The 24,279-nt window shown below is 59.1% G+C and overlaps 2 protein-coding genes across 4 annotated transcripts in view; one reads left to right on the top strand and one right to left on the bottom strand.

Moving 5' to 3' along the window:
- Nucleotides 1-71: 71 nt before the first annotated feature.
- RAB35 (RAB35, member RAS oncogene family) lies at nt 72-15,774 on the top strand. Of its 2 annotated transcripts, XM_055405597.2 has the most exons (6): nt 72-306; nt 5,580-5,630; nt 8,738-8,861; nt 13,813-13,937; nt 14,030-14,154; nt 15,266-15,774. In XM_055405597.2, exons 1-6 carry the CDS (start codon nt 255-257, stop codon nt 15,392-15,394), a joined length of 606 nt encoding a protein of 201 aa, XP_055261572.1. In that variant the 5' UTR covers nt 72-254; the 3' UTR covers nt 15,395-15,774. The 2 variants fall into 2 exon arrangements, with proteins under 2 accessions (XP_055261572.1, XP_088684368.1); XM_088828242.1 differs by lacking the exon at nt 14,030-14,154 and having other exon boundaries at nt 116-306.
- Nucleotides 15,775-18,307: 2,533 nt separating this feature from the next.
- The window catches only part of BICDL1 (BICD family like cargo adaptor 1), an 86,175-nt gene continuing 80,203 nt past the window's right edge, over nt 18,308-24,279 (bottom strand). For both annotated transcript variants that reach the window (XM_055405594.2, XM_055405595.2), the window contains 2 exons: nt 22,176-22,296; nt 18,308-19,449 (listed from right to left, as the gene is read on the bottom strand). In XM_055405594.2, coding sequence (XP_055261569.2) covers nt 19,288-19,449; nt 22,176-22,296 — 283 coding nt within the window. In that variant the 3' untranslated portion in view covers nt 18,308-19,287. The remainder of the gene's footprint in view (nt 19,450-22,175; nt 22,297-24,279) is intronic.

Here is a 24,279-nt window from a genome sequence, read left to right as displayed (position 1 = left end):
CGGGGCCCGGCGCTGCGCCTGCGCAGTGGCGGGGCGGGGCGGGAAGGAGCGAGGCGGCGGCAGCGGCGGCCGCTGCCGAAGAGGAGGAGGAGGAGGGGGAGCGGAGGGAGGTGTTTCTGTCAGTTCCGGCTGTTTGTTCGGGAAGTGGATCCGCCGCTGCCGGAGCAGCCCGGAGGGAGCCGCGGATCCCGAGGCCAGCACCGACCCCGCCCGCCCGCCCTCGCGCGCGCGCGCGCGCGCCTCCCCCGCCCGCCATGGCCCGGGACTACGACCACCTCTTCAAGCTGCTCATCATCGGCGACAGCGGTGAGGGCCGCGGCGGCCGGAGGCGGCGTGGGCCCTGCCGGGCGCGGCCCGCAGGGGCCTCGGGGAGGGCAGGCGGCCGGGCGGGCGGGGAGGTGCCGGCCCGCGCCGGGCAGCCGGGCGGGGCGGCCGGGCGGCCCCAGGGGCGCGCGGAGGTGCTCCGGGGCGCGCCAGGGTGAGGCCGGGGCGCGGGGCCGCGGAGCGGAGGGGCCGGGCGCGCGGGGTTCGGGGCCGGGCTCCCGGTCCGCTCGCCGCGCCGGCCCCTCTGCCCCACGTGTGACCTTGGTCCAGTCGCGCGATCCTCTGGAGTTGGAGGGAGCCGGGTTCGAGTCTCGGGACTACCAGATTCCTCACCCTGACCTTGGGCGAATTGTTTCGCCTTTCCGAACCTCGGTTCTCTCATTTGTGAGGTGGGGACTTGCTTCTCTGGGTAGTGCGTGAGTCTTGGGTGAGATGAAGCTAGAAAAGTGCTTCGCACTGGACCTGGTGGAAAGGGAGCTCCTGGTGTATACTTGTCAGTAGCGTTTGTAAGCCTGGGTTTCTTCCTGGGGAAAGTGGGGCGGGGGGGATAATCTCAGAACCCGCCTCATGGGATTCCTGTGAAGTTTAAATGAAGTAAGACAGGTAAAGCACTCCGCGCCGGGTCTGGCACATTCCTGCTGAATTATTCTCTCTGTGGATCCTTGTCTTCATCTGTAAAATGGAGCAGTAGTGGGATCCGCCTCGCTGGGCTGATGGGAGTGTTCAAGGAGATAATGCACGCGCAGTGTGCAGAACCGGGCACATAGTGAGCGCTCCCTGTGTGTTTGCTCTTGCACACTGGTCTGCTGGACAGAGCTGGAGGTGGGTCAGCCAACATTACAAAAAGTGTATTCTCCTGGAGAGCTCCTAAGTCCCTCTCCAGTGCCTGGCACCCAGTGGGTGCCATATGTATGTATTGAATGAATGGATATCCAACATCTTCAGAACAGATAGGCTTGTTTCTGAGAAAGGGTGGAGGGTTGTAGAGGTGTTTGGAGTGTGGCAGGTAAGCAGGTTTATGGGGTGACCAAGAGGTCAGGGAGGCAGGCCCTGGGAGGTTTATAGGAGCATAGCTGAGGTGCGGGGGTTTTACGATGGGGAAGGAGGCTTGGGAACGTGCCAGATTTATAGACCAGACCTGAGTTGAGTGCTGACAACGGTATCATGTGACTGGAGGCAGAGGCCAGGTCGGAGGTGGAGCCTGTGGATTGTTAGGGAAAGCGGGGACCAAACCAAGGGGTTGTTAGACCCTGAAGTGGGAGCATTGTGTCAGCCCAGGCAGAAGCAGGCGAGTGGGTGGGTCGTGGTCTCACTGTGGAGATGGATTGCGACGTGGCTGGTGATTCGGATCAGGTGAAGGATGGCTGAGGTTTCTGTGGTTGCCCATGGAAGGGAAAAAAGTTTAAGGGCTAATGAGGGAGATGAAGTGTAACTGTGGCCACAGGAGCATGGATTTGTCCTGGTGTGAATGAGAGAAACCCAGACCAGCTGTGTAGCCTTGAGACCAGCATGGCCTTGGGCATTTCCCAGGGTCCTGGCACGCTTATGCCTTTCGAGCTTCGTTCTCAGCCCTCACCTCGGTTCTGGAGGGGCTGGCCCCAGGGTGATTTTCTGTCCTTTCGGAGTTAAGGTCAGCTTACCATGCTCAAGGTCCCTATCCCTTTGCAAGAGGCTTGGGGCCTGCGTGTAGCCCCACAAAAATGGAAGGCATAAGCTTAGCCAGAAGATGCACCTTCCCCCCAGTTCTTCCCCCCAGTGAAACCCAGGCCATGGTTTGGGCCTGCTTTTTCACCATATTTTCTGCCTGATGTATTGATTTTTCACTGTGAAGTTAGTTGTGGGAGAAGACTCACTGGGTCAAGGTTTATGGATCTGGCTCCCTGGTGAGTCTGAGCATGTAGACTGTTGGCTAGAGGAGATGTAGGCTTTGCAGTTTAACGTTCCCTGACAGTGGGCTGACACTCAAAGCCCAGTGGTTATGAGGCTGGGAGGTGGTAGCCTTGGAAGTTCAGGCTAAGCTCTGGCAGCTGAGCGAGGTAGACTGGCGTCTCGCCCTCCCCTGAATCTGGCTTCTTATGTGATGCTTCCTTAAGGGTTTTCAAACAGTTTCATAGACACTCATTTGGTTCTTACCCGTTGCTTGTGTGGTTTGTCAAATAAGGAAACTGAGGCTCAGGGTAGCTGACTAGTGGAATTGCCCCAAGTTGCACAGCTCCTCAGAGGTAAAGCCAGGAGGGTTTTTTTGTTCCAACAAAGAGCAAAATAGTTTAATAATAAACTTGTTTGTTGTTTAGTTGCTAAGTTGTGTCCGACTCTTTGCGACCCCATGGACTGTAGCCCACCAGGCTTCTCTGTCCATGGGATTCTTCAGGCAAGAACACTGGAGTGGGTTGCCATGCCCTCCTCCAGGGCAAAACCAGGAGTTAATGCACATGATGCGTTATGAGCAGCTGGTGTTGGGCCTGGCAAACAGTAGGCCCTCGGTGAATTTAGTCCCTTTCCCACTCTGCCACGTTGCACTTGCTTCCCTCAGCTTTTGCATCTCTTTTCCGTGCCTCAGGTTGCACGCTGTCTCTCAGGGGCTTCTGACGTTGGCTCTGTAACAGCATTTCGTCCGGTCCAGGGGGCCGACCAAACTCATTCTTAGAACCTGCAGGCTGTGTTGGAGATCAAGTTAAAGCCTCTGACTCCACAGCTGAGTGAACTGCGGCTCAGAGAGGGGAGTAACTTGTCTGAGGTTGTACAGCGAGTAAGTTACTGAGCCAGGATTAGAGCTGGGCACACTTTACTCAAAGATCTCGGGGTCTGCAACAGTCAAGAACTGAAGCGAGCAGTGAAGGTGCTGGAGCGCACGGGAGGAGCACGGCCAAGGCGGGGCCTGTGGTGGAGGCTTTTGAGGACAGAGCATCTGTGCAGGGCGAGGGGCAGAGGTGGGGAGGGCTGGGGTTTGTTGGAGATGGAGAGTAATGGGTCCGTTTTTTACAGAATGAGTCTATGTTTCCCCGCTTCCAGAAGGCATCAGGGGCCGGGCTTATACTCCCTGCGGGGTCGAGGGTGATGACACGGGGTGGCTGTGGGGAGGCTGTTGACTTCGGCTGAGGTGAAGGCCAGTTGGCACCCTGCGCTTTCCTGCTTCTGTGGGTGCTGCGTGTGTTCCCAAGGCTGCCTCTTCACGGACATTTAGGAAACGCGTTTCTCAGGGTGGGTTTCCCTTCCTTCCAGAGGGACCAGCCACGCCAGAGGTGGGTGTTGGCCTGAAGTAGCAGTTGACGGGGTGACTGTAGTGCTTTTGAGCAGTTCTGCAGATGAGCTTGGGGTGAATGAAGCCCCACCCTTCCCCCTCCCCCACCCTCCAAGGCCAGGCTGGGGGGGACGCTGCTGCTTTCCTGCTTCATGCAGAGGGCGTACCCCCATCCCTTAGGCTTCTGCTCCCCCCGGCCAAAGTTTGAACACCCGTGCCTGGGCTCCTCTTCCTGCTGCAGCTGTAGCATCAGGTGGCATGGCCGTCTGTGATCGGCCCTGGTTTAGTCACAAGTTCACCGAACAGTGTTCTGTTGGCGCCTACTAAATGCTTCCAGCCCCAGGGCCATGCAGGGCGAATGAGGCGGGATCCCCTTCCTGGAGGAACTTGTGGCCCAGACACAAGGTTTTCGCTGAGTAAGCGGGCCAGGAAGCTCTGGGAGGAAGCAGGGAGCCCGTGGGGCAGAGTGCCGCCACGAGGGGCCGGCCTAAGATCTGCTCTCCCCCGGCCCGGCCGGCAGGAAGCCTCGCGGGGGCAGCGATGAGGAAGTGGGCCCAGCGCACACAGGGGCTGAGCGGCGGGCCCGGGGCCGTGGCACCTGTCTGCTCAGAGCAGCGACGGTCTGAGCCCGGTTCGCTCGTGAGGCCGACCGGTTCTTCTGGGCATCGCTGGGTGACTCACCCAACTGGGAGAGGTCCCCAGAAGAGATGGTCAGAGGATGCCTGGGTCAGCTGGGGAAGGGGCAGAGGCCGCACGTTCTGCGGGTTTGGGGAACACGCGCACGTACTCACAATTAGCTCTGAGCTGGATGTGCAGGGGCGCCGTCTGAGACCCTGGGTGAGGAGCTTTTCACGTCTAGCTTTTAGCAGTGCTGATAAAACTCTTTAATCGGAATGAGACAGAAGAGGCTTTGGGTCCTTTAAATAAAGAGACTTTGGGTCTCTTTATTTAAAATATTATTTACTTGGCTGCACCAGGTCTTAGTTGGGGTATGTGGGATCCCCGACTAGGGATTGAACCTAAGGCCCTGTATTGGGATTGTGAAGTCTTAGCCCCTGGGTCACTAGGGAAATCCCAGGTCTTTTTATTATTCCACTTCCTGAAGCAAACTCAGGAAGACTCCCAGAGCAGCCTGTATCAGCAGGACTCAGGTTCAGCACCGTCCCCCCAGCCCTGCCGAGGCCTGAGACCAGCGTGTAGGTCTCAGAGCCTCAGGTGCCTCCTCTTAAGAGATGTAGCCGGGCTCGCGGGCATGTCTGCGCTGGCCGCACTTAGCGCACTGTGTGCGTGCGGGCTTCCTTCTGTGCTTGGCTGACCCCACGGGCCTCGGGGGTGGGAGAGGAGGGCACAGGACAGGTGTACCTGGGGGCTCATGCTGCCGGGGGTGGGTGTTGATGGGATTTCAACAATCCTTATGAGGATTCTGTCCATCCTTGGAACAGGAGAGGCTATGGTAAGTGAAACGGTCTGAGCACTGTGAGCTGTCGGACTGAGGAGTGTCAGGCGGACGCCCCCTCCCCGCCAGTGGCATCGGCCAGGGGGCAGAGTGGCCAGCAGTGGCTTTGAGTTGTCTGGGCCTCCCTTTCCTCGCCTGCAAAGCGGCCCTGATGGTCTCCAGGGTGCTTTGCAGCCGTGCAGCCCCCTGTCTCACCAAGCTGAAGGGCTGCATGTGCTGTGTTTTCTCTGGACGGTGTTCTGGACGCACCTCGGGGCCAGGAGCACTGGGTCGTCTTTCCTCGGCCCCATTCCTGTTGTCGGGTCTCCTCGAGGGGTTGCTGGACCTGGGCATGGGCCCCTTTCTCGTCTCTGGCTTGGGGGCAGCTTGGGGCTTGCCCTGAGTTGGAGGGCAAGATCAGAGGGGGAGAGGGAGAGGTGTTCCGGTGGGAGGCTGGCTGGGAGGGAGGTGGGTGCTGTCATGCGTCTGGGGAGCCGGGACCCGGACTGTCTCCCTGAAGCAGGGTTGGGCTTGGAGCGGGGACCCAGGCCGCCTCTCACCCCTGCTGTCTCCCTGCAGGTGTCGGCAAGAGCAGCTTGCTGTTGCGTTTCGCAGACAACACTTTCTCAGGTGAGTGTGCCCCTGGGGTGCTGCTGGGTGTTTTGGTTTTAAATCCTTTCCCCTGGCGCCAGTACACCCTGGTCTCTGCCTCACCAGACGGAAGCGGGGAGTGGCGACCAGGTTTGAAGTCTCCGTAGTCAGTCTCCAGCTATCTCCTTAAAAAAAGAAAAGCAGTTGCAGGCCCATCATTTTTCTACTCAGGGTCTTTTTTTGTGCCCCAACATTGAAAAAAAAAAAAAAATCTGACGCTTAGGACAGGCCCATATAAAAAGTCAAACAGGAAGACTGAACAGCATGGAAAGAGAAAGCTGCTCCTGGTCCCCTGCCCCGCACTGACGCTCGGGGTCTCCCCCTCACCCCCACCTGCGGTAGGCGGCCGCTGGCCTCCCCCCCAGCACGTCGGGGATTGTCCTTGCATGTCGACATGCAACCCTGTGGTTCTTTCAAGTGGCTGTTCAGCTTCCTGGGCTGTGCAGGGGTGCACGTGGTTCATCAACAGTGTTCTTGACACGCGCTTACTTGCTTTCTGGTAGCCTCTCTCAAATGGTGTCGCATTTCTCGGGACACTGTTTATTCCTGTATAAAAGCAGTTTCAAGGTCAGGTTTTCACAGGTCCTGCCAATTGGCCTTTCACACCTGTGTGAAGCTGAAGGGCTCAGAAGAGCTCCCTGTCGATGCTGATCACCGCAGGGTCTCAGTGGTCTCCATTTTTGTTCAGCTGATGGGTGGAAAGTGCCACCGTTTGATCTTGCTTCCCCGATCCCGGTGGGCCACGTTTTTATTGGTGGAGCTCATCGGTTCAGTGCAGAAGCTTCAGGTTGGCCTGGCCTCTCTGACCGAGGACTGAAGGAATGCCCTGCTTTGCTGTGAAGGGGAGTGGTTACGTGGCAAGCATCTCTCTCTCAGGGGAGAGGTGGGTTTCTCCTGACAGCGGTGGTGTGACATTGGAAAGAGTTGTCTTCTTCGCTTCACCTGAGCGTGACTGAGTCTCAGCTCATCTTTAAAAAGGAGCTGACGACCATCCCTGCCACGCAGAGTTATTGCGAGGATGGCCCGGGACTAAGTAATCTTTCAGTAAACATCGCTGGTTTGTCCTTTCTGTTCAGGAACGGTAGCCAGTGGGCACTTGCCATTGTGCTGGGAAACCTTTCCCTCCTCCCTGTCAACTCGGAGCTCTCAAAGGGCTCTCTGCTGCAGCCCGTCTCCTCCTGTCCACTCTTACTACCAGCTCAGACTGTGATTGGTTCTCACCTGAGGCATCCCAGCAGCTCCTGCCCACCCCATGCCAGGCTGCTGAATTCGTCTCGTCTCTGGCAGGGTCTCTTCTGTTTAAAACGTCAGCGGACCTCTCTTAAGTGAGTCGCGCTCATAGCAAGTTCTCTCCGCTTTAGGACCACGGACACTCTGGGCCCTGCAGTTCTTTGTTGTGGGGGCTGTTCTGTGCACAGAGGGGTGCTGAATACCCCCATCCGCCACCCCCCACCAGCTGTGACATGAAAATGTCTCCAGGCATCACTGGGCATCCTGGGGGCGGGGTTGGGGGGCCTCAACTAGCCCCTGCTGAAGGCCGCGGGCCTTCGTCCTCTGTCCTCGGCTCCCCATCCAGCTGCCTTCCTCCTGCTGCCTCGCGTCCTCCTGTGTGTCTGCCCCGCTCGCGCGCTCAGCCGTGTTTCAGGGCCCACGGCGCTGGGTGCTGGGCCGCTCTCCTTGGCAGGGCCAGAGGCCTCCTGGGTCTCCGTGCTGCTGCCCCTGCCCTTTCCTCTGGCGAGCATGCCCTTCCCCAGCCTGGCCGCAGCCTTGGAAACCGTACCTGCTCTTTCAGGCCAGGCCCAGACGTGACTTCTGCCGCAGAGCCCTCCCTGGGTTCCGCCGCTCCCCGCTCCCCACGCAGCCAGTGCGCGTGTCTTGTCTGCGGCCCGGGTTGCCCGCCAGCTCCAAGCGGGAGTGAGCGCGGGCCCCTCCCAGCAGCGGTCCTCGGCGTTCTGGGCACCAGGGGCCAGTCTTATGGAAGACGGTTTTCCCCCAGGCTGGGCGGGGTAGGGGTTAGGGTTTCAGGATGATTCAAGTACACTCCCTATATTGTACACTTCCGTCCTGTTATTAGGACATCGACTCCACCTCAGATCATCGGGCATTAGATCCCGGAGGCTGGGGACCCCTGCTTCCTAGCATTCGGGCCTTTGAAAGCCTGGACAAGACTGTTCTGTTGCCAGAAATTTTCTCCAGTGCCATCTTTCACACAGATGCCCCTGGAGAGCTGTTTACAATGCCACTCATGCTTGGGTTAAACCTTCAGTGCCTCCCTGTCACACACAAGAGAAAGTCCAAGCTCTTGAAAACGGCACAAAAGCCGAGAGCTGGCTTGGAACCCCCACCCCAACCTGCCTACCGACCTGTGCTCAACCTCACATCACCACCCCCTCCACACACACACACACCCCCGTTGCTATTTCTGCTGCTGTCTCTTCTGCTGCTTCTGCCTGGAGCAGTTTTTCAAATTGCAGGTCATGACTTGTTTGTGTGTATGTGTGTGTGTGTTTTAAATTGGGGTATAGTTGATTTACATTACTGTGTTAGTCTCAGGTGTCCAGCACAGTGAATCAGTCACACATATACATATATCCACTCTTCTGTAGGCTCTTTCCTAAGCCATTACAGAGTACTGAGTAGAATTCCCTGTGCTATACAGTAGGTCCTTACTAGTTATCTATTTTGTATACAACAGTGTGTGTATGATTTGTTTATGTTTTAGAAAGTTAATTTTGTGGGTCGTTTAAAATGTTTGGAATGGAGTAGAAAAGAGAAACCCAGAGTGTGTCGTGGTCCCCCACAGTTCCCGGGCCACTCTGGTGGAGCATTTCCCGCTGCAGTCATGGCCCCCTCTCTTATTTCCTTGCTGGCTTCATTGCTCTTGACATTGTCTTCTTTATCACTCTGTTTCATTGTATCCTGTCTCCTGCCCTCACCTTGGGGCTCACACTCTTTTTCATCAGGGGCTGTGTCCTCCATGCACTTGGAGTGAGCCAGGCGGGGTGGAGCCCAGGGTCACCTGGACTGTTGAGGATGCAGGCTGACTGGGGCAGCCCTGGGCCGTGCTAACGTCCCTGTGTGTGCAGGCAGTTACATCACCACGATCGGAGTGGATTTCAAGATTCGGACTGTGGAGATCAACGGGGAGAAAGTGAAGCTGCAGATCTGGGACACGGCCGGGCAGGAGCGCTTCCGCACCATCACCTCCACGTGAGTCAGGCCGGCCCAGCCCGCTCTGACCCCGTGCCCCCCTTAGACCACCCACCCCGACTCAGACTTCCGCCCCCCACCTCAGACCGCTGGCCCCCGACATTGGGAAATGGCTCTCGGCACCCCCAAGGCTGTGGGGAGGTGCGCTCCTGGCCGAGTGCAGCTCTCCCTCTTGAAGACCCGAGAGGACGGGGCGTGTGTGGTCCCTCCCGTGGCAGGCAGTGGCCTTGCGCCTCCCTCCAGGGCTGGCAGGGCAGCGTGCGTCAGTCAGCGGAGCCTCTGGCTCCTTTGTCTTTATTGTTATGTTTTAAAGGTTTCTGTATGTGTTTATTTTGCCTGTGCTGGGTCTTGGTTGCGGTCTGCAGGGCCCCCCTTCTGTGGAGCACGGGCTCAGTGCTTGGGGCTTCATGGAACATGGGATCTTAGTTCCCCAACCAGGGATTGGACCCGTGTCCCCAAGATTGGAAGGCAGAGCCTTAACCACTGGACCACCAGGGAAGCCCCTCCTTTTTCTTTAAAAACGGGGTCACAGTGGTGGTGCTGGCCTCACCAGGCGGTCAGACACTCGGGCAGCGAGGGTGCTCTTGTTCAGTGTCAGCTCGCCTGCTGGAGGTGCTGGCTCCGTCACCACCCTGCGTGGAGGGGGCGTCTCTCTGTTGGGGGTCTGGAAGGAGCACTGGTAGGTGGGAGGTCCCCTCCTCTGCCTCCCAAAGCTGTTGACTGGGGACCCAGCGCACCCTGGAGTCTTCCCTGGTGGCTTAGATGGTAAAGAATCCGCCTGCAATGCAGGAGACCTGGGTTCATGCAGTCCCTGGGTCGGGAAGACGCCCTGGAGGAGGAAATGGCAACCCACTCCTGTATTCTTGCCTGGGAAATCCCAGGGACAGAGGAGCCTGGCAGGTTATAGTCCATGGGGTCGCAAAGAGTCAGACACGACTGAATGACTAACAGACCCAGCTCACCCTGAGGGTCGCCCTCCTTTGCTGCCGTAGGACCTTTGTGTTCTCCGCTGTAAACGGGAGGAAACCTGGCTGGAGCACCAGACTGTGTGCTGGGTCCTGTGGAGTGGCTCTTGGTTCTTGGGCTGTTATTGGAACAGGTCCGGGAAAGAACAGGACTTCGAAGGCAGGCAGTTCAGAATTTACATTTCTGCTCCCTGTGTGACCTTGGGCAAGTTGCCTAAAGTCTCCGTTCTTTAGTTTCCTGGGGGGCTTGTCTTTGGGGTTTACATTAATGCGAGGTCCCGTGTGCTTGGGCTTCACGTAGACGCTTCCGTGGAGCTCCCTGCGGTTGGTGTTCTCATCACCCTGCTTTTATGGACGGGGGAGCTTCTGAGGGGTGTGTGCAGAGTAGGAGCCGGGCCCAGCCCGGAGCGGCTGCTGCTCCCCCTGGCCTCTCTTCTGCCTCCCCCAGTGGGTCCTGTGTGGGGGACTCTTGGGGAGGCGCCACAAAGTTCCCTCTCCTCCCTGCGGGGTGGAGGCAGGCGGCCCCCAGGCTGGCCACCCATCGGGGCTGCCGAGCATCCCAGGGGTGCGAAGTGTGGGACTGAAGAGCCCCCAGGGTGGTGGCTGGGAGTGCGGGACAACCCAGGGGGTGCCAGCTGAGGGGGTGGGGATGACAGACCGGTGGGTGGGTGACCCTGATGAAGGGGGCTCAGGGGCCAGAGCCTGAGCCACCCTGGAGCAGGAGGGGTTCTGGTCACAGGGCCAGCCCTGAGACGAGCACATGCGCCGTGGTCCATGCCTCCCTGAGAGCCCCAGGGTCCCCAGTCCTGGGGGCTTCTCAGGGCAGGTCTCTGCAGCTACCTCCCGATGAGCTGCCTGAGCCCCCTTGTGTCAGCGGCTGCCAGCAAGGCCCGAGCTGAGGGGCAGCTGGAGTCAAGGCTCCCAGGGTAGTCGGACGCTGTGAGCCTGGGCTGCCCAAGCTTCCAGGCCTGAATGAGACCAGGACCTCTTGTCGGAGTCGCGAGGTGTGGGCACTGACCAGGGGCCCTCCTCTAGGCCAAGACTGTCGCCGAGGACTGTGGCTGCTTCATCTCATTTAATCCTGGTAAAGAGTCCTGTGGTTCTCTCCAATGTACAGACAAGAAAACTGGGGCCCGCAGAGGGTGGAGGGACCTGGCTTGGTCAGTTAGGCAGGAGTTGAATTGAGGTCTGCCTGATGCCAAGACTCTTGCCTTTAACTCAGCTGTCCCCCAGTCATTTTGGCACCAGCAACCAATTTCGTGGAAGATGGTTCTTCCTTCTTCTGGGGGTAGGGGGGATGGCCTGGGGATGGTTCAAGCATGTGACATATGTTTTTTTAATTAATTTATTTATTTGGCTGTGTTGGGTCTTCACTGCGGCATTCGAACTCTCAATCGTGGCATGTGAGATCTAGTTCCCTGACCAGGGATTGAACCCGGGCCTCCTGCATGGGCGCAGTCTTAGCCACTGGACCAGCAGGGAAGTGCTGCACACGACATTTACTGTGCACTTTATTTCTAATCTAATGGCCGCTTCTGATCTGACAGGAGGTGCTGGTCCGTGACCTGGAGGTTGGGGACCCGCACTTTAATGGGTCCACGGCCCTGCCCTCTGCTGGCCCCTCACCCCCAGGGACCAGGGCTGAGCCAGCAACAGATGCTGTGGTGGCTCTTGTGGGTTAAAACAAGTCGAGGATGCTGGGCCTGTGGCCACAAGAGATGCTCCAGGCTGGGCAGCGGGCTGGGGTCGGCTCCCTCCAGGGCAGCAGGAAGGGGGTGAACTCCTCCTTCATCATTTGGGGGGACTGGAGTTCTTCGGCCACCTGAGGGCAAGCTGGGTTTGTCCCACGAGGCTGGAGGCGGGGTGCGCTGCACTGGGGGGGGGGCTGGGGGAGTGTTGCTGAGGGAAGGAGCTGGAAAGAGGTCAGGGGTGGGGCAGTCTGGGGGCAATAGCGTGGCCCTTTCTGATTCAGGGCTCTAGAAGAGAAACTAAAACTGCCCGCTGAGAACGAACACCCTGTCATCCCCTCACTGATTCTTGCCTGTGGCGGCTGGGGTTCGCTGACCCCGAGCGGTGGGGCTGCAGGCGCGGGTCGGGTGGTGGTGGGAGAGGCCGAGGCAGGGAAGGCCCGGGCCGTGGCTTGCAGCAGGTCCTTCACCCAGCCTCCCGTCCTTGCGGGGACGTGGCGGCCTCCTGTCTGTGGTACTGGGTGAGCGGAGAGCATCGCGGCTGTGTTGACAGAGCCAGGCTGTGGCACGTGGACGTGGTGCCTGATGGCGGAGGAGCGACAGGCCCAGCGCCCGAGCTCCGAGGCCCAGGCTGGTCCTCCCTCCACCGTTTCTCAGCATCTTCGGTTGTCTTCAACAAAGGAGGGTTGGGAAGCACAGTCCACTGTCCTCATGTGCGTTGCTGGCAGGGGACAATTGTCTCCCTCCTCTCCCCGTTTCCTGGCTTGCTCTTCTGCACTGCTGAGGTGGGCGACCCCCAGGTGGACCCAGGTGATGATCTGGGGTGGGGGCAGGGTGTGGACGGCTTGATTGTTCGGGCTGCCCAGGGCAGGGCTTTGTCCCCAGAAAGGCAGAGTTGTGGGCGGATGAAGCCCCGGGGGTTGTCAGCTGGGGTCTCAGGGTGGAGAGCGAGCCGCCCTGGTGGCCAGCCCGAGGGAGCTGCCCTCACCACCCTTGGTTTTCTTCTGCCTGTGTCTGGGGCCCGGAGTGTCACTGAAGGGCTGTTAATGGTGATGATAAAGAGCTGGCCCTCGTGAAAACGTATTATCGCCTTAGTCATACAGCCACCCCCAGAGTTACGTCCTGGTACCCCCGTTTTACAGTTGGGGGAACCAAGGTGCCATGAGGTGCGTGCAGTAACCTTCCCAGGTCCACACCACCTTTCAGAGATGGAGCTCGGTTGACTTTGTCGCGTGGTGGGGCTGTGAGGAGTCTGCCAGAGTGCTGCTGGGCGGGTGGCTGAGAACGCGGTGCACGTGCTGCCCGGCCGGCTCTGTCTTCGCAGGGCCTGTGTTGCTTCAGGACCGCCACCGGGGAGGGCCTGCTGTCCTGTGGGCCCAGGAGGTAGAGGTGCTTCGGGCTGGCTCGGGGAGGCCGCTGTCCACCTGTGAGCCCGTCTCTTGCGGGCAGTGGGTCTTCCCTTCCTTCTCAGAGGCTCCTGTGAGTGAGTGTCTCCATGTGCCGGGTGAGGTGACATGTTGGCCGCTGGGTCAGAGCTGGCTCTCTGGAGGAACATAAGGCCCGTGCTCCCCGTCTGTCCCCCTGAGCTTTTGAGGCAGCCCCTCCTGCCTGAAGCCCTTCCCGCTGACCTCAGGCCCAGCCTGGACATGCCTGGAATGGCAGGAGGGCAGGTGCCCACCCATCCCCTGGGGTGTGAACAGACCTTGGCAGGCCTCACAAGTGGCGCCTGTCCTTGAAATGGCATTTTACTAAGACAGATTTGAGGACAGAAAAACTTTCTTAGATGTTAAAGAGCACAGTGATAATCTGCTGTCGAATGTAAACCTTGCCTGAGTATTTTTTCGTGATTACTATGCCAGGTCTTGGTTGTGGCGCAGAAGACCTTTAGTTGTAGCAGTCGGGGTCATATTTGCGGCTGGTGGGATCTAGTTCCCTGACCAGGGATCGATCCCAGGTCCCCTGCACTGGGAGCTCGGGGTCTCAGGCGCTGAACCATCAGGAAAGGCGCCATTGCCTGAACTTGAAAAGGAAACACGAACTTAAGTTTCATGCCGTCGGCTGCCTTTGAACAATCTGGCTGACCCCGCAGGCTCGGGCGCTCCCTCCGCACTGTGCCCGGGGAGCGGGGTGAGCGGCAGTGCTGACCAGGCCCCGACCTCCAGCTTGAGGCCTCTGGGCTTGGGGGGACGCACCGGCCCCTCGCCCTCCCCACCCGCTGTCCGGGTGCGGGCCGGCGGGTCCTGCGAAGGAGCTGCCCTTGTTTACGTCCCAGCTCTGACGCCGACCCTGGTCCCACAGGTATTATCGGGGGACCCACGGGGTCATCGTGGTCTACGACGTCACCAGCGCCGAATCCTTCGTCAACGTGAAGCGGTGGCTTCATGAAATCAACCAGAACTGTGACGATGTGTGCCGGATCCTAGGTGAGGCGGGCTGGCCGGGGGCGGGGCGGGGCCGGTGGGCGGGGCCGGACGGTGGGCGGGGCGGGGCGGGCTGACTCTGCCCTGCCTTCCAGTGGGGAATAAGAACGACGACCCCGAGCGCAAGGTGGTGGAGACAGAAGACGCCTACAAGTTCGCCGGGCAGATGGGGATCCAGTTGTTTGAGACCAGCGCCAAGGAGAATGTTAACGTGGAAGAGGTGAGGCCCGCGCCGGAAGGGCTGGGAGCGCGGGCACGGCTTCCCCTCCCCCCCGCCCCCCACTCTGCCTTGGCTAGCCGGGGCGGGTAGCCGACAGCATCGTCGTAGCGGCCACTGATTGAGTGCCTGCTATGTGCGCCAGGCTCCGCGCCCGGGCATCCCCCTGCTGGGGCCACCCCGTACCTCAGCAGCCCTGAGGTAGAGGCTGCCTCAGATGTGGGCCTGCCCCCATAGCCGGGAGCGTGTCCGCTCGGTCCTCCGCGCCCCGCACTGTCCCCTCCCCCCGGGCCTTGGCCTGCAGAGCAGCTTGCTTTGCTATGGCCTCCAGAGCTCCGGTGGGTGTCCAGGCCGGCCCTGAGTACACCCCAGGCGGGCTGAGTACACCCGAGGCGGGCTGAGCGCCACATGTGCCAGGGCAGCTGGAAGTGCTTGGGAGCTTTCGGGAAGGTCCTGCCCGTGGGGTTGGAGCCCAGAGGTCCAGGGAGCTGATCACCCCCTGCATCCTGGGACACAAGCCGCCCAGCAGTGGGGACCCCGGGCCCCTGCGTTCGGCTGGGGTCACACCGTGGCCTTTTCCCCAGGGGCCCTGAGCCCTTTCCAGTCTCCCCCGTTCTCGTGTAGGTTGGGGTGGGGTGAGCCCTGCCCCCTAGGTTGTACTTGATTCCTTCCCCAGGAGTGGAAGGAGCTGGGGGTGGTCTTGGGTGGTCTGGGAAAGGTTCTCAGTGGGACGTGCGGTGAGGTAGCATGGAGAGGGCAGACTCTGGCTGCTTCTGGTTCATCACCAGTGCAGGGGCACCTTTATCTGTCGTCTGAGGTGTCAGCCGAAGGAAAGGAGCTCTTTATCCTTTCACAGAAAGGCTGGAAAATCCCTGAGGCTGACTTCCCTGAGACACAGCTCAGAGGTCTCTGATGCTTTTCCTTTCTGACCTCTGTAGTTCACAGCCTCCTTCTAGATGGGGCTTGAAGACAGATGTGCAGAAACAGCCCCCAGTGGACTGGAAGGCTGGGCCTGGGGAGGTGGGAGGGGCTGCGCTGACCAGCACTGGGGTGCGCAGCTGTGACAGGGCCTCCTCCCCGGTCTGAGGCCGCCCTGCATCCTTCACCCTCACAGATGTTCAACTGCATCACAGAGCTGGTCCTCCGGGCAAAGAAGGACAACCTAGCGAAACAGCAGCAGCAACAACAGAACGATGTGGTGAAGCTCACGAAGAACAGTAAACGGAAGAAACGCTGCTGCTAATGCCCCCAGCCCACTGCAGAGACTGTGCTGCTGCCGCGCCCCCCGCCCCGGGCCGGGGGCTCCTCTCCTGGGGGACAGTCTCAGTTCTGTGCCGTTATTTAAAGAATTCTCTCCACGTTTTTGTACCGGGAGGTGCCGTCGGGACTTCTGCCCCCCCCTCGAGTGCCAAGAAGGTGTGGGACGGCCTGCCCTTCCCTTCCGGCGCCCCTGTCCCCCGGCCGAGCGCCTGGGCTGGTGAGGACGCTGCCAGCCGAGCGGACTGATTAACCAGAGTCTGTACATAGTGTATATCGCTTTAACCAGCGCGCCGCCCTCGACCCGCTCCGGCTTTTGCCTCCTTCGTGCCAGCCTGCTGCGACACCCCCTCCCCACCTCACCCCTACTTAGCGCCAGCAGCTTCCGGAGGGGATAGGATCACGTTCTAGAACACGTACCTTTTGCCAACCTGGGCTGGTGCCGTGAGCGCCATGGGACTTATTCTCTCTCGCCGGTGTCAGCGTCTCCCCTGCGTGGAGGGCCGGCCCCCACCCCTCCCCATCCCGCCCTGTCACCGCTCCGGCAGCTGGGGGATTCCGCCTTGAGGTGGGCCCCGGGGTCCCCCCAGAGGTCTGGTCCTTCCCTTCCAGAGGAGGGATCATTCCTGTCCTTTGGCCCACAGATTTCTTGTCCTGCCTTCCAGACACCTCAGCTACAACCCAGGGGAGCCGTGGCTTCTGACATATATATACCAACCTGTTTGGGTTCCAACAGAAAGGTAGGGCTGTGTTTGTGCACAGATGGGCTTGCCGGTGGGGGGGCTGCTAAGGAGCGTCATTTTAACAGATAAAAGTGAAGCCAAATCAAATGAATTAAGTTCCTCATACTTTTTTTCCTCTTCCTGAGGCTTGGTTGGCACAGCAGCAAAAGTTGCAGCCTTCCCATTCTGGGTCCAGTGTTTTTAGAAAAAAATGAATGGCTTCCAGTCGCCATGGAGCTGGGCTCCTGGCCATTTGTTGGTGGGAAAGGAGGGGCCTCCCTTGGAGTCCCGGGTCTCCGATGAGCACCCGGCACCCCTCAGTGTGGGGGAGCGGATGTTGGGCCGCTGGGCCCTGGGGATGGTGCCTCTGAGCTGGATGCAGGCAGCCTTGGGTCCCGAACGGGACTGTTTTAGTACAAAGGCAGCATGAGAATTTCTTGGCGGGTGGTAAGGAATGGCTGCCTGGGCTGGGCACCAGCCGTGACTCGCCCTGGTGCCCTTGGAGGAACGACCAGGGTCTTCTGCACTTGATTACGGTCACCCCCTTTCCCCCTCGAGACACTTCACTCACCTTTCCCCTAAAAGATCATGTAACCTGGGAATAATTTATTTCAGTACCATAATGTGTTTTACTAGATTTCCTTTCCTAGGCAATTTCCAGGTCAAGCCTGATTGGACAATCACATCACAGATTCACCGCAGATTTCCCATGTCACTGTTGATGGGTTTTTAATCAATAAAAACTGGGGGTTTCGTCTGACCTGTCTCTCCACTTCCCCCTAGACTGCTGAAAGCCTACAGTTCTGGGTGACAGGCCTTCCTCAACTCTGGAGCCACGGGACGAGGTGGGGGTGCTCCGGGCCTGGGGAGGCGGGGCTGGGGGCTGGCAGTAGGCAGCTGTTGGGTTGGGTGCGCGGGGCCACAGCGCGGTCTCCGTCTTCAGGACTGTCCCAGCCACCCCGGTTCCCAGGAGGATGTGGAGAATCGGGGCTCGACCCTGAGCGTTCAGGTGACGCTGGTACGGCAGAGCTTGCAGATTTAGGCGATAAGGGGGGGTCCTGCAAGTTTCCAGCGTGGGTGAGAAGCCTCCGTGGCTTCCAGCTGCTGGACGCCCAGACCCAGGTGGGGGAAGATTCAGTGATGGCAGCGTGCCCGTCCACGGAGTGAGTGTCTCACGCATGAATGGGGGGTGGGGGGGGGACTCAGGGCTGGACCAGTGTCCTGGTGGACCTGATGTGAACTTCCTGTCAAACAACAACACTTTTAAATGGTTTGCTAGGATTATTTCTGTATTGAAAGTTTCTAATTATGCTTTTTAAAAAAACTACTAAAAATAAAGGTTCAAGCTGCCAAATTTTCTTGCAGGGTCTGTTTGCTCTCCTCCAGCTGTGTCCCCGGGTGCGCGTGGCTGTTCCCCACGCGTTGCATCCAGCCCTTGTCTGTTCTGAGTCCCGCACAGGTGTCCGTCGAGGCCCAGAGACACTCTCAGAAGCAAGGGTGGCTCTGTCTGCAAAAGGTGGGTCCAGGTTGAACTCCCCCTCTGACTGCAGCACACTCGGTAAGATGCCAGGGGAAGCGCCGTGTTTCTTCTGGAAGGATGTGCCTCTAGTGGCTTCTACCTGCCTCGAGGTTTCTGCTGAGCTGTTGGGCCTGCCTGGGGCTTGGTCAGCGGCACTGGCGGGCCTGGTGCCTGGAGCCGGGCAGCTGTAGTGCTGGTCGGGATCCCAGGGCCAGGATAGACGTGGCACCTTGGGTCACAGCTCACAAAACAGCTGTCACTGATGCCTGCCTACACCCTCCAGGTGGGGGTGTGTGTGCGCCTCTTCCTGGCTGAATCCACTGACTTGGTACCAACGTATGAGGTGACCTCCCAGGTGCGTGAGGGACTCTGCCTTTGCATAACCAGCCAGCAGACTGAAATTGTACCCTGCCTTCTGCCCAGACACCGCCCCAGGTACCCAGTGACTGAGGCAGGAAGCTCTGTAGAAATTCATTTTATTCTTAGACTATTTTTCAAAAGAAGCAGTGGTGTGCTGTTTTTCTAAAAATATGCCTTTATAGATTCATATATAATATGTATATTATAAAATCCATACATGTATGTACATGGTTGCTACATACAAAATTACAGCACTGTGTCTGCACAGCACTGTGTCTGTACATATCTGTAGGTACATTCTTTCCACTCATCCCTGCTGTGCTTTCCCCGCGAGGGAGGGAGATGATCCTTGTAAAGCAGCTTGAGGGCGGCCTCAGCCTGGTGCCTCTGAGTCCGAGTTGGGGCCTCAGCAGAGAAGGTGAAGCAGTTGCTGAGGACGAGCAGGAGTGGGAGGTCGCTGGGGTGACCTTCCGTGGGCCTGGTGGGCAGTTTCTGGAGGCGTCCACCCTGTGGAGCCGACGCTGCCTGGTGGCGTGGCTGAGCGCAGACCCCTTTGGAGCCATCCTGTGGCCTGGATGGAGTATGTGGGGAAGGGCCGGGGGGCTGGAGCGCCCTCTGACTGGCGCCAGGAAGGGGAGAGGGCTGAGCCCGCAGAGGGCCCTGCCGAGGAGGAAGGCCTGCAGCAGAGCACGGGGAGGCAGGCCCTGCTTCCTCTGAGGCTGGGGGCAGCCTCAGCCATGGCCGGGCCCGCTCTGGCCAGAAAAGCCAGCTGTCAGGCCCACAGGCCGGGGCTCCGGGCCCGGAAGTGCATGCACGCGGGTGAGGGGCCGCCTCCTGGGCCGGGGCTGTGGGAGGACGGGGTCCAGGCCCGGGCCTGGTGCCCAGCGGGATGAGGCCCCCGCAGCGGGCAGCCGGGGGCCTCAGGGGCACGCAGAGTGGGCCTCTGCTTCTCTCCCCGCTGCAGAGCAGAAGGGTAGCAGTGCCTAGAGCCGGGTACGGCAGCCGCTCGGGAAACAGCCTGAGCCCTGCTCTGCGGGGGTGGACCCCAGGACAGGCCCAGCAGTGGGGACACAGCTCGGGCCGCCCCGATGAGAACCGCCTTCAGAGGCGGCAGGGCCTCCTGTGGACGCGGCCCCCAGACGAGTGGGCAGTGCGGCCGCTGAGCCTGGCCCAGCGTGGCGGGACCAGCGGGCACATGTGCTGCCCTGGGCCCCAGCCCATGCCCCCATTTGAGTCGGCATCAGTATGCCCGTCCTCGCTGGCCTGACTCCTCCCGGTTTAAATCTTCCTGAAGAACGAGAAGAGCCGTTTGCCTTCAGTGGGGCTGGGCTCGTCCCCACGCCCCAGGCCTGGGGCCCGGGAAAGGGCGGCAGCAGGCCGGCTCCGTTCCTTGAGGTGCGTGTCCATCAGCTGCCGGTCAATGACCCTGTGCATGTCATCCTGCGGGCAGATGGGTGGGGTAAGGATGCTGACCCGGCGCGGGATGGGCTGGGGAGGCGGCAGATCAGGGCAGCACGAGAGGAGAGGATGGAGGGGGACATGAGTGAGCGGCTGCAGCCACGGCTGCCCTGACCCGAGACCAGGAAGCACTGAGCGGAGACGCGGCAGCCGCCCTCCTGGTCTCCCAGGGCTTGGCTGGCTGCGCGCTGTTACTCCTGGGTCGGCCCGGGAGTGTGGCCCTGTGGCCCTGGGAGCAGCCGCTTCTGGTCCCGTCTGTCCCCAGCCCTGCCCAGCCTGCGGGCAGTCCCCTCGACCCTGCTGCCTGTGTGTCTCGGGGCGAGTGCTCCCCGCTAACCTGGCCCCCCTCCCGCAGCCCCAGGGTGTCCTCGGCCGCCAGCCCTCCAGCCTCACAGCCTGGCCTCGGGGCTTTTCTCACCCCTCTGCTCCCTTCAGACTCCTACCAGCCCGACCCTCTGGTGCCCATGCGCCCCTGGGAGGCCCACGTGCAAGGTCAAGGCTCCCTGGTACATCCTCACCGACCACCATCCACGCTCGGCCCCCACGGATGGGGCCCCTGTTTGGTGCAGGCTGGGGCGTCGCCATGTTCAAGGCTTGTCGTGCTCCAGCCTGGGCGCTTCCTCAGTGAGGTCGCGCCTCTCCCTCCGGCGAGCTAACGCTGCAGAGGAGACGTTCCCTCCACCCCTGCTTCGCCTCACAGAACCAGCTCTTACCCCATGGCGGCTGCTGGACAGAGCGGCTCCGCTCTCCTTGCTGGACCAAGTCTGTGCAGGACAGAGCCGCTAATAGACCATGAAAAGTCCTGGTTTAGAAACAAGCAGCCCTGTCTAGTAACATCATCTGGAAACAAGCATCTGCCCAGCTGCTTTACCCTAAAGCCAGGGAGGGGTGGGCTCTGGGATGTCCTGGTGAAAAGACCCAGCTGCGGGCTGAATGCTGGAGGCGTCAGCTGCCGCGTCCATGCGCACAGACACGGAGGCCGTGCCGGGCGGGTGCTCCTGAGATGGGAGCAGCCGCTCCCTCAGTGAGCACAGGAAGTGGGCCTGCCGGGCTGCTGGCTGACCAGCTTGTCCATCACCTCCCACACTCTCACCTAAGCTCGCAGTCACTCAGATGTCTTTGCAAGTTTCAAGTGTGAAACTTGGGGACTTTCCTGAACGTGTCACCAGGTGGCGGCGGGCAGACCCCTCACTCACGTCCTGCTCTCCTGCCTTCCTCCCCGCCCCTCCCTTCTTCACATACAACTTCCTACCTACACCCCCTCCTCCTCAAGTGACACGGTCCTCACTTTGAAGGTCCCAGTGTCAAATCCTCGGCCCAGTGCTCTGTTCTTGGGACGTGTGCCATAAGATCTATGTTAAATGCAACTTTAGGAATGTCACAGGGTCCTTCAGAGAGAAACCCTTTCAAAGCTGCCAGTGTTTTTTCTGGTACACTGCAAACTGCATTTTTGTATACTGTAAGATTCAGCAACCATGAAATCTATCACGTCAAAACTTGATACACACACAAGCTGCTCCTAACTCCACGATGGGTCACGTCCATAAAACAACTCACTTGTGAGGAGGTGGAACCAAGAAGCCGGTGTCGGCCGGGCCAGCCTGTCAGGACCGGGCCGTGTGCTGCCGCGCTCGCGCTCACGGACGTGACGGTGGAGGGAGGGGGAGGCCAGGGCGCGATGGCATGGCACACTGGACGAGATGATGCCGGCACCGACACACACGACATGGTGACCACGAGGGAGGCAGTGGGGCGGGACCGTAATGGCGGGAGGGGAGCAGTGAGGAGATGAGGGCTTGATGAGCTCACCTCAAAGGCAGGAGGGGTGTACAACTAAAGCTGTTGATACGGGAACTGAGAAAGGCCACTAGATCAGAAACCAAAGGAGCCAGATAGTAAAAAGCCCTGAGGAAGCAAACTGTAGCCGAGAGAAAAGAGAAGAACAGACGCAGTGAGCCGGGACACGGCGGGTGGGGAGCAGCTCTGAGGGTGGGGGGCCCCGGTGCTCCTGCAGCCAGCTGGGCAGGGCCCTGGAGGAACAGTCACTTCTAAGCTGCCCCCTGCGAGGGGCTTGCCTGGGAAAGCTGCAGGGGCCTTTTCATCTGTCCAGTTAGGATTTCTTGGGGAGAAACATGAATGGTTACACCCATATCCTGAAATCATACTTCCCTAATCCCGTTAACAAAAAGCAAGTTGTGGCCCTGGCCCAGTGGGGAGTGCGTCGGGGCCTGGGACAGGGCAGGCTGACTGGACTCTGACACCCGTGGTGCTAGAGACGGACACACTGACTCACTTTCCCCAGACCTGTGCCAGGATGGTGCTCTGTGGAAGAAGGAAGCTGGCCTCTGAGAAAGGGAAGAGCAGCGGCCACTGACAACCCGAGGGTTCCTGAACGACATGCATCCAGTAACAAGTTTCCAGTCAGTCGTACAGGGCTTCCTGGGCCCTCAGCGTTGACAGCAGTATCTTTAGAGCTAATTTCAATAAAGCCAAGGCAAGCGGCTGAAGGAAGCCCCTGTTCAAGCCTGGAGGTCGGCACAGCCGGGTTCCTCTCTCTTGAGAGCGGCTTCCTCCAGGCACTCAGGGCTTGGGGCCTGGAGCCCCGACTCTCACCCAGTGAAGATGGATCACTGCTCACCCACACACATGGGACCCTCCAGTAACAAACCCATCCTTAAAACTCAGCCTGGATTCACAGACTCCTTTACCTGCCAAGCCTCAAGCTGCTGCGAGAGGTTCAGTTTCTGCTGAATGGCATCCAGCAGCTGGCTGTTGAGAGACATCATGTCCATCTTGCACTTGGCGAGTTCCAGCTCCACAGCGTTCTTCCTGGAAACACACAAGCTGGGGTGAGTGCCGACACCCTGTGCCAGAGCATCAGGTCCTCTGCCTGGGGCACCTGGCATCCATGGGATGAGGAAACAGTCTCTGACCCCAAACTCACAACAAACAGTAACTGTAACTACAGTGTTACTTCTAGAGGCCTGGAAAGTTGTGCAACATGCTTTCATACACATTTTCTCAACTTTCATAAAACAAGCTGTAGGTGAAAGGATTATGTGACATCGCCATCTTGAAGTGATTAAGAGAGGATACTTTAATCAGGACTGGGACCCAGAGATCAAAGACCTCTCATAGCACTAAGGGGCTGCTGCCTTCATCTTTCCCCGAAAAGGCCAGTCCCCATGGAAGTTGGGCTTAACCCGCTGGTGCCCCCTTTCCACTAGCAACCCCCTCTTTTGAGGGTGTGTGCAGTGGCAGCCACACGGTGCTGCACAGCTCAGTTCATCACTGTAGCCAACAATTAGGGGACCCGTGGCAAATTACATGATGGAATACAGTCACCTCCCAGGAGCAACCACAATGTTGAATATTTACTGACAGTGGGGAAACACTGGTGATTTATGCTGAGTGTAAAAAAAGAACCAAGAGACGAGGTCACATATGATACTAGCTTTGTACAAGAAAACCTGCCACTGTATATTTTAAGGTCACATCCAAAAATGCCTACTTGGTTCTCTTGGGATGATGACCATTGATGAGTAATTGCTCCCACACTTCTGCATTTTGTATTTTCACATTTTGATGTGTTTTACATACAACTTTGTTCACCTTCCCCAGAATTCCTAAACCATGGTGGTTCAATGCAAAAGGTTACTGCAGGGATGCCAGGTAATGGGAATAAAGTGGCAGAGCCTTAGCTGGGCAGCTTCTATAAGGTGGCAGTGGTTGTCTAGCTGCCAAATGAGTATTTAGCCCTTAACGGGCTGATACCTTTCATATTAAAAGGGCAAAACTAAGATGGCTCTCATCACCTAGGGCCGTCTTGTGAGGACCCACCCTCAGAGGTTGCCCAGCCCCCGTCAAAGCCAAGCTCGACCAGAAGGCAGTTGGGGTGAACTGTTCGGGCTACCGCGCGACCAGCACTTCCTCTGTGGCCTCAAGCCCACCGAGCAGTTGGTCACTTCCCTCGACACCCCGTGTCTCCAGGCCGGCGCCCCGCCTACCTACCCACCCCGGACTCTCCAGACCGCTCGCAGCAGGTCCGCCCACCCGCACTGCGGCTGCTGGGACAGGAGCCGAGTCTGGCCAATGAGCGCCGGTGTCTCAAGTGCAGCAAGCTGCTCCCGTCACGGCCGCTGCCACTGGCTGGTTGGAACGGCGGAAATCCTCGCCTGGCGCCGGTTGCCACGGACGCCCGGCTGGCCCACCCCACGGTCCTGGAAAGTCAGTGCAAACCGCCGGCGCCCCGCGGCAGGGAAGCCTCCTGAGCTTACAGGCGTCCCCCGGCAGGTGGTGCCACGAGCAACCCAAGACCCCAGAATGTGCTGACTAAGGCCACTGCCGGAGGGGCACAGATCCAGGGGCAGCTGCGGCCCACCGGGCACAGAGGGGAACCCTTTCCTTCCGGAAAGCCCTCGAGCTGGGCCCACCTTGGGGGCCGAGGTGTCAGTCACAGCCTGGGACGGCACCCTCGGAACATTTGCTCAGTAGGGCATCTTGGAGCTTATCATTCATGAGAAAGCACAAAACAAGGAAAACAAAGCTGCAGAAGCCCCCAATACATTAGTCAGTTTTAAAAAGGGATATTTCAAATGGTTAGGCGAATTCCTTGTATAAATGAAACCACTAGCAACTGAGCCCTCTGTCTGTGTAAGGCAGATGCCAGCCTGGGATTTGTTTTCACTGAGGACCTTTCACCTGCAAGGAGATAAAATCTGTTAACTTTTCTGAACACCTTAAGGTTTTTGCTGTCCAGTGAAGAGAGAGAAATTATTCTTCCTGGAGGAGAGTCTAACCTTATTGCATATT

This window comes from Moschus berezovskii, chromosome 19 (assembly GCF_049115385.1).
Source record: "Moschus berezovskii isolate FMDL1 chromosome 19, NW_MosBer_1.0, whole genome shotgun sequence".
In the NCBI taxonomy this organism is placed as follows: Eukaryota; Metazoa; Chordata; class Mammalia; order Artiodactyla; family Moschidae; genus Moschus; species Moschus berezovskii.
This window is presented reverse-complemented; position numbering and strand designations above follow the sequence as displayed.

Coding starts and splice junctions, on each gene's coding strand:
- RAB35 (XM_055405597.2), top strand. CDS start 255: ATGGCCCGGGACTACGACCACCTCTTCAAGCTGCTCATCATCGGCGAC. Junction 8,862..13,812: donor TTCCGCACCATCACCTCCAC/GTGAGTCAGGCC, acceptor CTGGTCCCACAG/GTATTATCGGGGGACCCACG. Junction 13,938..14,029: donor CGATGTGTGCCGGATCCTAG/GTGAGGCGGGCT, acceptor CCTGCCTTCCAG/TGGGGAATAAGAACGACGAC.